This window comes from Elephas maximus, chromosome 9 (genome assembly GCF_024166365.1).
Source record: "Elephas maximus indicus isolate mEleMax1 chromosome 9, mEleMax1 primary haplotype, whole genome shotgun sequence".
Taxonomy (NCBI): Eukaryota; Metazoa; Chordata; class Mammalia; order Proboscidea; family Elephantidae; genus Elephas; species Elephas maximus.
This window is the reverse complement of record NC_064827.1, coordinates 59,201,795-59,214,937: the sequence shown is the minus strand read 5'-3', so window position 1 is coordinate 59,214,937 and position 13,143 is coordinate 59,201,795. Positions and strand designations below refer to the sequence as shown.

General features: G+C 39.4%; 1 protein-coding gene across 10 annotated transcripts in view; it reads right to left on the bottom strand.

The window, feature by feature from the left end:
- The window catches only part of PALM2AKAP2 (PALM2 and AKAP2 fusion), a 578,232-nt gene that overhangs the window by 449,832 nt on the left and 115,257 nt on the right, over nucleotides 1–13,143 (bottom strand). For 7 of the 10 annotated variants that reach the window (XM_049896024.1, XM_049896006.1, XM_049896008.1 and 4 more), the window contains exon 2: nucleotides 6,488–6,538. The exons of the other annotated variants lie outside the window; for them this stretch is intronic. In XM_049896024.1, the coding sequence (XP_049751981.1) occupies nucleotides 6,488–6,538 (51 nt within the window). The remainder of the gene's footprint in view (nucleotides 1–6,487; nucleotides 6,539–13,143) is intronic. 10 annotated transcript variants of the gene reach the window in all.

Below are 13,143 nucleotides of genomic sequence, written 5' to 3'. Positions count from 1 at the left end.
AGTTGTGGTGGAGTGGTAGTTAAGCTAATGGATCTTCTTATAGCTAAGCTTTCTAATTTACATATATAGAACATATCCTTCTATGTGCTAAATATTAGTAATAAAAATAAAAACATATTTTATAAAAAAAAGAATTCAGATGTGGAAATCAGATTAGGATTTTCATCCCAGTTGTGCTATTTACTGGAGCCCTGGTGGCACAGTGGTTAAGAGCTTGGCTGCTAACCAGAAGATGAGCAGTTTGAATCCACCAGCCACTCTTTGGAAACCCTATCTGTCTCATCGGAATCGACTTGATGGCAACGGGTTTGGTTTTTCTTTTTTTGTTGTTTGTTTTTTGATGATTGGAAAGCAGAGGCAAGCACTTCAGGAATAGCTATCTAAATTTGCACCAGATGGTTTGTTAATTAGCATATGGGATGTTAAAGCTCCCCACCCCCACCCCCACACACACATTAGCAAAACGAGTGCCATTGAAAATATGTGATTTGTCATAAAGATGGCAGACATCCCCACATTTGCAGGTGTAGGGGTATATAATTTGGTGAGCCCAGCAACCTCATACCTTGGAAGATGAAGTATCCCTATCCTCTTTTGTGAAGCATACCCACTGGGCAAAAAAAAAAGGAGGGGTGTCATTACTGTTCCTTAAGGACACTTCTTATACATATACTAACTCTCTGAAAAGGAAATAAATGTGCTTAAAGATAGAGTGATATTTAAAAATCATCTTAGATCTTTTAAACCACATCCAAACCCAAAGTCTCAGAAGTACTCTACTGATAAAAAAAAACATGGCAGTTGGCCAAAGACCAGAAACCTTGGTGGATAGCAATTAAGAGCTAGGGCTGCTAACCAAAAGGTCGGCAGTTCAAAACCACCATGAGCTCCTTGGAAATTGTATGGAGCAGTCCTAATCTGTCCTATAGGGTTGCTATGAGCCAAAGAGCAATTGTAGAAGAATTTCCAACTTTATCAAATGCAGAAGGTTAGTGCATTTTTCTGACCAACCTTGATTCATTAGTGCTCCTGGTGATGCAGTCCCAGGCAACATTCCAGAATAAGTCGACATTAGGCAACGGCCTTATAAAACCAGCAGGGAAAGATCTGCCAATTCTAGAAATGGTTCACTATCTCACAAAGGTAACTGGCCTAATGTAATGCTTATGTTTTGGCTAAAGTCCAACTTCTAATCAATGTTCACAGCGGTACATTTATGCATTGGGGTTTTGTTTGCACTGTTATTGTGAAGGTTTGTCATTTATTACTTTATGTAAGATTTTACTTGTGGATCCTTGGTATGAATTTTTAGATGCCTGAAATTCATGTCTCCATTCCTTTGTGCATGCTGTTCTCTTTGACAGTAATTCTTTTTCTCCTATCCTTTCTCCTTTCTTTCACTGAGAGACTCCTAAAAAAAAAAAACTCCTACTCATTCTTTAATACCCAGCTCCAAAAGTCTTCCCTGCAAGGTGTTTTCTGTCTCCCCAGGGCATTTTTTCCCTACTTTAGTGCATTTATTCATTCAAGAGGGAGTCCTGGGGTGATGCAAATGGTTAACACGCTTAGCTGCTAACCAGAATGCTGATGGTTTGAGTCCACCCAGAGGCACCTCAGAAGGAAGGCCTGGATTTCTTCTTCCAAAAAATCAGACATTGAAAACCCTATGGAGCACAGCTCTACTCTGACACACATGGGGTTGCCATGAGACGAGGTTGCTCTGAGTCAAGGTCTGCATGAGTTGGAATTGACTTGTTGTTTTCATTCATTCAAGAAATAACATTGGATACTCGCTGTATGCAGTACCTGGTAGATTGCATGCAACCGGTAGATTCTAGGAACTCTACAGAAAGCAAGACAAGTTAAGTGCATATTCTTCTTTAAAATGGGAAGAAAATCAAGAGTGACATAATTTAGGACCAAACGATAGCATTCTCACCACAAACTTCCACAATGCAGGTCCTTCTTTTTAGGAAACAAAGAGTCCTCTGGGGCAGAACTGTAAAACCTGGCGGCATAACTGCACAGAAAAGTAACCAGGGCCTTCAGAGATGCCAAACTCAAGCCTTGCATTCTGGGAGAGTCTGTCTTAGTGTGTTTTTAGCAGAATAGTCAAGCGCATGTGCTTTTAATTAATCCCCAGTTTAAGCTGAGGTCTATCATACTGCACTGACAGCAGGATTACTTTCCATCTCCTCTGCCGAAGGGCTGACACAGTAGATTTGATCACATGTATTTCCCCAATCAAAAACTGCCTGTGGAAAATATCCAATCCTCATGATGCCTTTACTATACGGGCCGGTTCTTGATTGTGATCACTGGTACTTAAGTTTTAAAAAAATTAAGCAGCAGTTTTAAATGTTGGAAAAGTGTGTATCCATTCCAAATACCCAAAACTCAGTTTGGAGCTGTTACGTTGGTGGTTCTAGGAGTCCTTGGGTGGCACAGTTAGTGCACTCTGCTGCTAAACAAAAGTCTGGAGGTTCGAATCCACCCAGACACACCTTGGAAGAAAGGAATGGTGGTTGACTTGTGAAAAATCAGCCATTAGAAACCCTATAGAGCACAGTTCTACTCTAACACATATGAGGTCGCCATGAGTTAAGGTTGACTTGATGGCAATTGGTTTATAGGAGGCCCAGGTAGCTATACCAGGTCAGCAGTAATGCGCCTGGAGCACTCATGGCCTTATCAGGAACCATTCTCTGAAGAGTTTATCAACTGGCCGCCTGTCTTCTTTGATAAAGGGACAATCTGATTGTATGAAATATGTTGCAGTAAAAAAATCTTGGAAGTGTTCTCATAGAAATTTTAAAATCCCAACAGGATTTGAAGAAGTAGCAGCCAGCGGAGACCAAAATAAATCCCTTCAGGCCTATCTCAGTTTAGCGTGTTGTTAAAATATTCCGAGACCTTTCTCAGCACATATATTATTCAAAGGTCAAAAAATTCCCTGTGTAAATACTAAAATATCTACAGGATGTTTCAGCAAAATCCCACGTTAAATTATTTCTCCAGTGCAATTCAGAGCCTAGGTTCCCAGAATGAGGAAGTGGAGACAAGTACGACATGCGAATCTCCACTTCCAGCCAGCGCTCAGAGGCTGCATATGAGGTAGCATGGTTTTAACTGGCTTTACATAGAAAAAACAAAAAAATAAAATTATTTCTCTAGGCAATCCTGAATTAAAATTTATCACTTAGATAAGGTTATATATCTTTATATTTGTAACATTAATTACAATGAGTCTAGATCATGTAGGATTCTTTAAGGTGCAAGTCAAAGAAAAGCTGGCCCAACAAGCTTAAGCTAAAAAAGGCTTAATATACAGACAGCAGAGTTTAATAGTTTATCAGGGGCAGGAGGGAGAAGGAATGGGGGGAATTATTGTTTAGGAAGCGCTGAGTTCTTGTTTAGGGGATGGAAATTTTGGCAAAGGATATTGGTGATGGTTGCACAATGTGATTGATGTAATTGATCTTACTGAATTGTATACATAAAAAAATGTTGAATTGGCAAACGTGGTGTTATCTATATTGTTGTTCTTAGGTGCCGTCAAGTTGGTTCCAACTCATAGCTACCTTACGTACAACGTACGGAAACACTGCCTGGTCCTGCGCCATCCTCACTATCACTGCTATTTTTGAGCCCACTGTTGCAGCCACAGCATCAATCCATCTCATTGAGGGGCTTTCTCTTTTTTGCTGACCCTTCACTTTACCAAGCATGAAGCCCTTCTCCAGGGATTTGTTCCTCCTGATTCCATGTCCAAAGTACATTAAATGAAGTCTTGAGAGAGAGACTTGACTGACTCCTCAAAGCCTAAAAGTGCAGGGTGAGAGCTGGCTTCTGACACTACTGACTTTGGGCCCAACTACTGTTATCAGGACAGATTTTGCTCAGCTCACTTCTTTAAGCCCTTCCTTTTGTGTGTTGTGATCATTTTCTTTCTGCATGTGGTGGCAAGATGGTTGCAGCAGCTCCAAGATTCAAATCCTTTCAACTTTACACTATTGATTAACTATGTGATATAAGGTGAGGTAAGTCACTAAACCTCTTTGTGCCTCTGTTCCCTCATCTGTAAAATGAGAATGTCAATGTCTATCTCAGAGGGTTTTGTAGTATTCAATGTTATAATGCATATAAAGTGCTTCACATAGAAATTGCTTAATGAATATTAACCTCTATTAATAATGTTGTTGTTGTCATAATACAATTCCCTATTCCTATCCATTTTTTCTGATAGTTCTGAAAAAAATATTCTACACAACTAAATCTGAAAAGTTTAATACTTTCTCACCTAGGACACCTTTGCATCTTTGGACTAATGTTTAAAGCCAGTCATAGAAGCTATAGGGGCCAGAGACTCAAAAGAGATGGTTTGACACTGTGAGGGTTTGAATTCCTGAATAGAAAGCCCTCTGTAGGGACTCACGCAGTCTTTCTCTGGGATGGACCAGGTGGCTGGCCTAAAGTGATAACTTTGAGAGATGTGTTAAGTTTTTTTTAAAAGAACACACAGTTAATTCTTTGGAACATTTTAGTCTTTTTGGGGTAGACCATGTTCCCATAGCAAGGAATGAGTTGCCAAGCACGAAGCTGAGCCACCCAAAGAGAAAGTGCAGGTTTGGAGCTTTACTTATTTGCAAGTTGCTTCTGAACATTTAAACATTAAATACAGTGCAATAAAAATATGACCACCAGGTAATTTGGGGAAAGAAAAGGGGAAAGGGTCTAGTCTCAGCTTTTCATTTTGTTATTCTGCCTTCCACATCCTAAGCTTTGTCTCCTGTAAAGTGGACATAATGCTCATGAAATCTTGAGTAAAGTCAAAGTACTTAGGAGACTCATTCTTGATTATTACGATTTCTACCTTTCTGACCATTGCCTACCAGCATCAGAACTCTATTCTCAGTTCCCTTGCAGAAGTTTTAAGAAAAGTCATTGAGTTTCATATAGAATAATGAAATATTTTCAATGTTGGTAATGGAAAAGAACTTATAAATGCTCTCATTTAACTTCTTCTATTGACTGGTGAGGAAACTGCAGTCCAGGAGGGTTGAGTGATTTGCTTGAAGTCATATGGCTAGAATCACAGAATCACCAAATCTCACAGTTCATTCCAAACCAACCATAAATATGATATTTTAATCCCCTTCTGAATTATACTATTATCCTCCTAGCAACCCCATGAGGTTGGCAGGGAAAGTATCATTAAAGGACACTAATAGTGTCTACCCAAATAAATTATACCAACGTGGGTTTGGCAAAGAGAGAGAGAGATGGGGAGAAAGGAAAGTTAGGAAGGGGAAAGCAAACCAGCAAGAATGATTTAAATCATACAATGATTTCACTCCCTGTTCCACTCAATGAATGTGTGTAGTATAAAGTGAGCGTTACATGGAAAATGTGAATCTGCTAGTCTCTCGGTCCATCTCAATTCCTGCTAGTCTGGAATGACACAATTATCTCACAAAGCTGAGAGAATTAAACACTTAATGACACATGTTTTGGGGTTAATATGGCTTCTAAATGCAACCCAACCATTTAGAGTTTACAGAAAACCATATATTCTGTGCTTTATGATCTATTTAAGGCATTTTAAAAAATAATCTTGATTATAAGAGATTTCTGCCTCATACATTCTTGTAATATACAACTTTATTACATTGTTATTTTATAATTGACAAAACTGCATTCTCGATTCAGTTAAAAATAGGTAAAAGAATTTTCCTAGGGTCACACGTCCTCTAACGGCAGAATGGGGACTTGGAATCCTGATTCCTAATCTTTTCACTCTCTCCAAGGCTTTTGCCTCTGCTTCAAATATGTTGATAATGAGTTGATTACTATGCTTGCAATGAGAAAGTTAGAAGCAAATAACACAATGTTAATAATGGCCATTGTATTTTAGCACTACTTTGCATAAGGCACTGTTCTGAACATTTTACATGTATTATTGCATTTATCGTCACAGCAACCTAAATCTTATCGTGACCTACATTCTAAAGATAGAAGCACAAGGAGATTAAGCAACTTACCCTACTAGATCACAGATCTAGTAAGTGGCAGGATTAGGATTCAAACCAAGAAACTATGATAGCCTAGAAATGCTCAAACATTACTAGAAATAATTATTAATATAACCTTGGATGATATTATTTTGAAAATACATAGATATATGTACAAGATCTGTAAGCTGAAAACTATAAAACACTGATGAAACAAATCAAAAAAGACCTAAATAAATAGATATATACCATGTTCATGGATTGGAAGACTCAACACTGTTAAGGTGTTAATTCTTCCCAAGTTGATTTACATAGGTTCAACACAATTCTGATCAAAATTCCAGTAGAATTTTTAAATATAAATCAAAGAAATGATTCTAAAATTTATATAGGAAGGCAAAGGAACTAGAATAGCCAACATAATTTTGCAAATAAAAATGACAAGAAGACCCACATTACCTGATTCCAAAACTTACTTGAAATCTACTATGATCCAGACAGTGTGGCACTGATGAAAGGATAGACACCTATATCAATAGAATGAAATAGAGAATCCTGAAATAGACTCACGTGTATATATGGTAAATCGTTATATTAGTAGCAAAGCACATCTGGCATTTTGATTTATATTTGTAGGCTATTCGCAAAAGGTAATAACAATTTATTTTGCCACCCAGGGCTGGGAATAGGACAAGGAGAGTGAGACACGTTGCCTCAGGCACAAAATTTTAGGGGACTTCAAAATATTTTAATGCGATATTTTAAAATTTTGCATATTTTAAAATAATAATCAAAAAATCCATAATGAATACAATACAAACATTTTAAATAAAGACAGGATCAGTATTACTGAGTTTTCCTTTTGTCTCAGGCACTAATATCGTTCAGCATGGCATTGTTCCCAAAACATGTTCTTGCCAACTCTGATCATTCTGATAGGAGAAATAATTATATATCATTTTAATTTGCTTTTCTTTGTTATTGAGATTGAGCATCTTATCATATGTTTATTAGTCATTTGTATCTTTTTCTATGAATTGTCCTATTCATATCGATTCCTTACTTTTTTAATTTGAGTGCTTATATTTTATTGATTTGTAAGAACTCATGTAAATGGGAGAACTTTCTTAGACACCACCTGAAAAGACAACCCTGACACCAGCCACTCCCCCGACAGTGCCCTTTCTCTATTGGGTTCAATAATTCACTGGAATGGTCACAGAGAACTCATGGAAACAACTTAAATGTAATAACTTTAATAACAGAGAAGGATAGAAACAGAAACAAAGATATGCAAAAGATGAGGTTCGGGAGTGGTCCCAGCACAGGGTCTCAATGTCTAAAAGGAGACCTGCTTACATCTCAAAGGGCACCCACGTACCATCCCCGAAAAATGGTGTTCATTCTCACCCACAAGGAAACTCTGAAACAGGAAAGATAACGACGTCACTTGACGGGCTTGGTTATTGGCTCTTTTCAGCTCTCAGCCAGTGTTCAGTGTTACACTCTGTTACCACTGTCTGAGTCTGCTCATCGTTTCCCCTCATGGGCTCCACTTCTAGTACTGTTGCCTCTACCATCTCCATGTCTAGTACCATGGTGTTTACTCAGTCCGAGAGGGTCATAGCACAGCACCCCCAGTGTCCAAAAGACCCTCTCCTCTCCTGGCTGCTTTTCTTTTCAATAATCAGAAAGCCCCATCTGAGCCTCTGGGTTTTTATCAGTCACCAGGTATGGCTTCCCCAGTCAATCTGTGCAAAGCTTAACTATAGGGTGGGACTCTCCCAGCCGATTTCAGTAAAGGTCAGACGAGGCAGGGACCAACAGCCAATCTCAGTAAAGATCAGCTACTGGGTAGGACTTTGGAATCAGGACTAAAAGGTCAAATTACTTTTTCTTTTTTAATAAAGTAATTCCACATCATACAATTCATTATATAATAAGGATAATAACCCTTTGCTACCATATATTTTGCAAATATTTTCCTAGATTTTAAATTTCCCTTATAACAATGTTTTGCAGGATAGATACTTTATATTTTTATATAGTCAAATTTATCAATCTCTTAATTAATTTTCCCTGATTTTTACCCCCTGAAGGATCATAACGTACTCTTCTGTATTTTCTTCTGGCACTCGAAATACATATTTTTGAAAAGGTGTGAGGTAACATTCTAACTTTTTTTGTTCTTGTTTTTTTCAAGTGGAAAGCCAATGCAGCTAATTTAATAATACATCATTTTCTTACTGATTATTTCATTGTGACTGAAATGAGGGCTTTGGAGTGAGATAGTTTGGGATGCTACTTACCAGCTGTGTGACCATAGACATGTAGCTTAACCCACACGTGCTTCAGCCTTATCATATGTAAAATGGGGACAATAATAACAACCACCTCATAAGAATTTTCTGAGAATTAAATGGGTGATATAAAGTACTTAGAACAATGTCAGGCACACAGTAAGCGCTCAGTGTTACCTATCATCATTTTTATCATCTTATGCAAACCCTGGTGGCGTAGTGGTTAAGTGCTACAGCTGCTAACCAAAGGGTCGGCAGTTCAAATCTGCCAGGTGCTCCTTGGAAACTCTATGGGGCAGTTCCACTCTGTCCTATAGGGTCGCTATGAGTCGGAATCGACTCGACAGCACTGGATTTGGTTTGGTTTTTGGTATCATCATGTGCAGAAACCCTGGTGGCTTAGTAGTTAAGAGCTACAGCTGCTAACCAAAAGGTCGGCAGTTTGAATCCACTAGACGCTCCTTGGAAACTCTATGGGGCAGTTCTACTCTGTTCTGTAGGGTCACTATGAGTTGGAATCAACTCGACAGCAATGGGTTTTATCATCATATGCTAACTATGTGTATATATACTTGAGTCTGTTTCTGGATACTTTATTCTGTTCCATTTCTCTGTGTGTTCCTGCTCCAGTATCACACTGCTCTAATTACCACAGATTTATATAGTGTCTTTTGATCTGGTTAAGCAAGTTCCCTTCTCATTTTTCTTGGTTTTTCAAATTTTTCTTGGCTATCCTCATTTATTTATACATACAAATGAATTTTAGAACCTATTTGTCAAGTGCCACAAAATCCCACTGGGTTTTATTGAAACTGTATTAAATCTATGTATTAATTTAGGGAAGCATGACATCTTCACAATATGAGTCTTTCTGCACAGGAGCATGGTGTTTCTCTTCATTTAGTCGAGTCATCTTTTTGAAACTCTATGGGGCAGTTCTACTCCGTCCTATAGGGTCGCTAGGAGTCGGAATCGACTTGACGGCACTGGGTTTGGTTTTTTTTTTGTTTGTTTTTATCAAGTTTTATAGCTTTCCTGATGTAGGTCTTGCATATTCTAATTTTACTTTGTATTTTTTTAAGTTTTTATTGGTATTTATTTTATTACTGGAAAGTACATGTATGTATAAATGAACGATGTTTTTATGTTTATTTTGTACCCAGCCTTCGTATCGAGCCCATTTATTACTTTTTATTAGTTTTTCAGTTGGTTGTCTGTGTGCTTATCCAAAATGAATGTGTGATTATGCTACTCTCCTATCTAAAATCCCTCAGGAATTCATTTACAACATTCATTTCTTCATACACAACAAGCATGTACTGAGCACCTCTTGTGTGTCAGGCACTAGCATATATCAAAAAACAGAAATCCCTGCCCTTCGGGAGCCTATATTCAGGGGGAATCCGTGATTTGTTTTAACTCATGTCTCTGGCTCCATTCCCACCCCTTAATTTCTTTACAAGCACCATGTACTTTAGCTAAACAGCATTAGTTATAATTCTCCCGAAATGCCCTTCTCCCTTGTTCTTTTTTCCACTTGTGACCCAGAAAAGCTCCTTTTACATCCTTATGACTCATTGTCAAATACAGTCTCCTCTCAGCAGATTTCCCTGATCCCCCATGAGGAGTTAGGAGGTCTCTCTTCTATGTCCCACCGATCTCAGTGGTGACTTTTTACTTTAAAGTATAATTGTTATTTTACTGGTCCATGAGTTCCTTGAGGGCAGGAATAGGGTCTTGATCATCTGTATGCTACCTGTGTCATGGTAACAAGGTGGTGCTCAATAAATATTTGTTGATGGCATCAATATATTGAGCTAGAGGCACAGCAAGTTCACACATGTCAAGGTAAATGGCCACACAATGTCAGCACTGTCCAGTGCTATGGGGAGTCACAATTAGCTTGCAGGAGTTCAGGAAAGGAGAATATCACAACTAAGCAGGTGGTCTAGTCTAGGCAGTCACTGAGTGGGCTACATCATGTAGGTGGGAAGCCCTAGAACGAGGGGATCAATTAGCCTGGGTGAGAAACCAGAGTCTTTGCTCTTGTTGGGCTGCTCCTCTTCATGACGTCTGGTGTGGTCAGGATTGGTTTTTTTTTTTTAGGTATGGGCTTTCAGGTGGAAGGACACAAAACAAGCCTTTCTGCCCACCAAAGTTCTCATCAGGAAGCATGTTGTGCTCCATGAACAGTCTAGTTCATATAAGTTCTACACTGGGATTTGGGTCAGAGCCCTTATTAGTAATAAACTGTTCACCATCTCAGTCTCACCCTTGGAGAGGCAGTATAGCATAGTAATCAAGTGCCAAGCTTGGGATCCAGTCTTCTTGGTTCCAAGCCCTGCTCCTTCCAGTTCTTAGCTGTGTGAGACCTTTCAGCAATAAGTCAAGTTAAAAGTGAGTGGCCCAGAAGAGGAGACTCTTTGATGGAGACAGAAAAATTATTCCAAGAAGACTGCTATATTGCTAACAGCTTGCAAAGCACTTGGCATAGTGTTTAAGGGGTTGGGAGACAGGCTCCCATTATCATCACGTAGATTCTGACTCATAGACACCCTGCAGGAGACAGACTACATGGGTTCAAATACCAACTTCTCCACTTAGTACCTGTGTGACCTCAGGCAAGTGGCTTAACCTCTTCAGACTTCAGTCTTCATATCTGTAATATAGAGAATAGGAACTACTCTGTAGGGATAGTAGGAGGATTAAATGAGTTAATGTATGTTGAGTGCTTGGACCAGTGCTTGGCAGAGAGTAAGCACTTGAATATTTGTGAGCTATCACTTTACAATTATTATCATCCCAACTTCATATTGTATCTGGCACTGTTTTGGAGAATCAAGATGTAAAAGGAATTTTGCCATTCTAGGGGCGAAGTCCCATGAGGAGAGCATGAAGTTCCTGCACAGGGAAAGGCCTCTGAAGCCCAGGCCTTACAAAATAAGTGCCACTTCAGACCAGTTCTGCAGCACCTCAGGGAGATGCAGGATATGGCATTAGCTGGAAAAAGGATTCGTTTACGGGTCAAGGCAGGTTCCAAAAGGACATCAAACCACAAGTACACCTTCAGGCCCACTGAGCAACACCCCACCTGAAGCTTCTAGAGATTGACTGTGAGACACTACAGGGGTTCCTTTCTGGGGACGAAGGAACTTCACCCTGAGGGACAACAGCCATCTACATGGACGGTGCTGTAGGAGGAAGAGAAAAGTGGTATTGGCCTCTGGTCAGCAGGGATCTGGTGCTGGCATTAATTTCTAGGGGCAGATAATCTCATGTCTGAGGTAGGCAGAGCTGCAGTGGGGAGGTGTCTAAATCGGTGGCGCTACCCTCCCCCCCGCCCCCCCCCCCCCCGCCCAGTAGCACAATTTTTGCTATTGCAGCTCATTTGTCTCCTTCACGTTAGGTCCTGCTGCCTTAGGAAGAGAAGAGCAGAAAGGATGTTGTCCTAACAAAAATTACCCAAGACCTGGGGAATTCAAACACCAAGGAATGGCTAAGTTGAGACAGCTGCACGTGGCAGGAGGCACATGCTTTTCACTGAGGCCCCAGAGGATGTGAGTTTGGTGGATGTGGAATTGGAACCTGGCAATTAGGCTTTGAAGGGATCTGGATGGAACCACACGTGAGGTATTAGGAGTATGGTAAGCACATCAGTGTGGCAAGGGCAGAGGTCTGTCCAGGAGTAAGGATGATGTTTACAGACACAGCGAAAATGTCATGTAGGGCTCAATTGTGAGGGCCCTCAAATGCCAGATGAAGCGTTTTTTTAATTTAAAGAATATCTATTTATTTATTATAGTTCATATGGTTCAAAAATCAGAAGATACCAAAATGTATTATAGTGAAACGTATCCCTCCCACTCCTGTCCCCTAGTCGCCCCCTTCCCCACTCCAGTGGTAACTCATGTTTCTTGCATATGCTTCCAGGAACACTGAATGCATATACAAGAAAATATGTACATGTGCATGTGCACACGTGCGTGTGTATGTGTGTGGGGGGGTCCTTTTTTTCATGAATGTTAACTCTTCCTTTTACAGTATAGTTTGGGAAATAATTACCATCAATAGGTAAAAAATTTCGTTCCTTTTTTTACATCTGCATCATAACCCATTGTATGGCTGAATCATAAATTATTTAATCAGTCTCTAATTAAAACACAAGAAGCCTGGGAGGCACAAATCAGTTGTGATCATCTGCTAACCTAAAGGTTGACAGTTTGAACCCACCCAGTGACTCCGTGGAAGAAAGGCCTGGTGAACTGTTTCCATGAAGATTATAATCAAGAAAACCCTAAGGAGCAGCTCTATGCTATAATGCATAGGATCACCATGAGTTGGAACCAGCTTGATTGCAGCAGGTTAATAAGTTATTTCCAATCTTTTGCTATTACATACTAAATAATCTTACAAATAGGTCATTTTGCACTTTTTCATGTGACTACATTTATAAGATAAATCCCTAAAAGCATTAATTGTTGGACCAAATGCTACACTAATGAATTTGGAGTCCAATAGGTAATATGGATTCATTGAAAGCTACTGGCCAACGCATGCATTTACAAACAGCATTTTAAGAAATTGACTTCATTTATAATTAATTAAACATGGCAGGTAATGGAAAAGGAAGGAGCCAAGGGTTATTGCAAGTTCATTAATAAAAAGGACTGGGACAACAAACACTTTGGCATAAGGGAATATTTTCTCACCCATAAAGATTATCTTTTTTCCCTGCTCCACAACGGTACAGGCTTTCAACTAGGACTCAAAGAGACAATGGACAAAGAACAGGAAGAAAAAAAAAAAATGCTTCCTGGATGGGAGTAATTTTC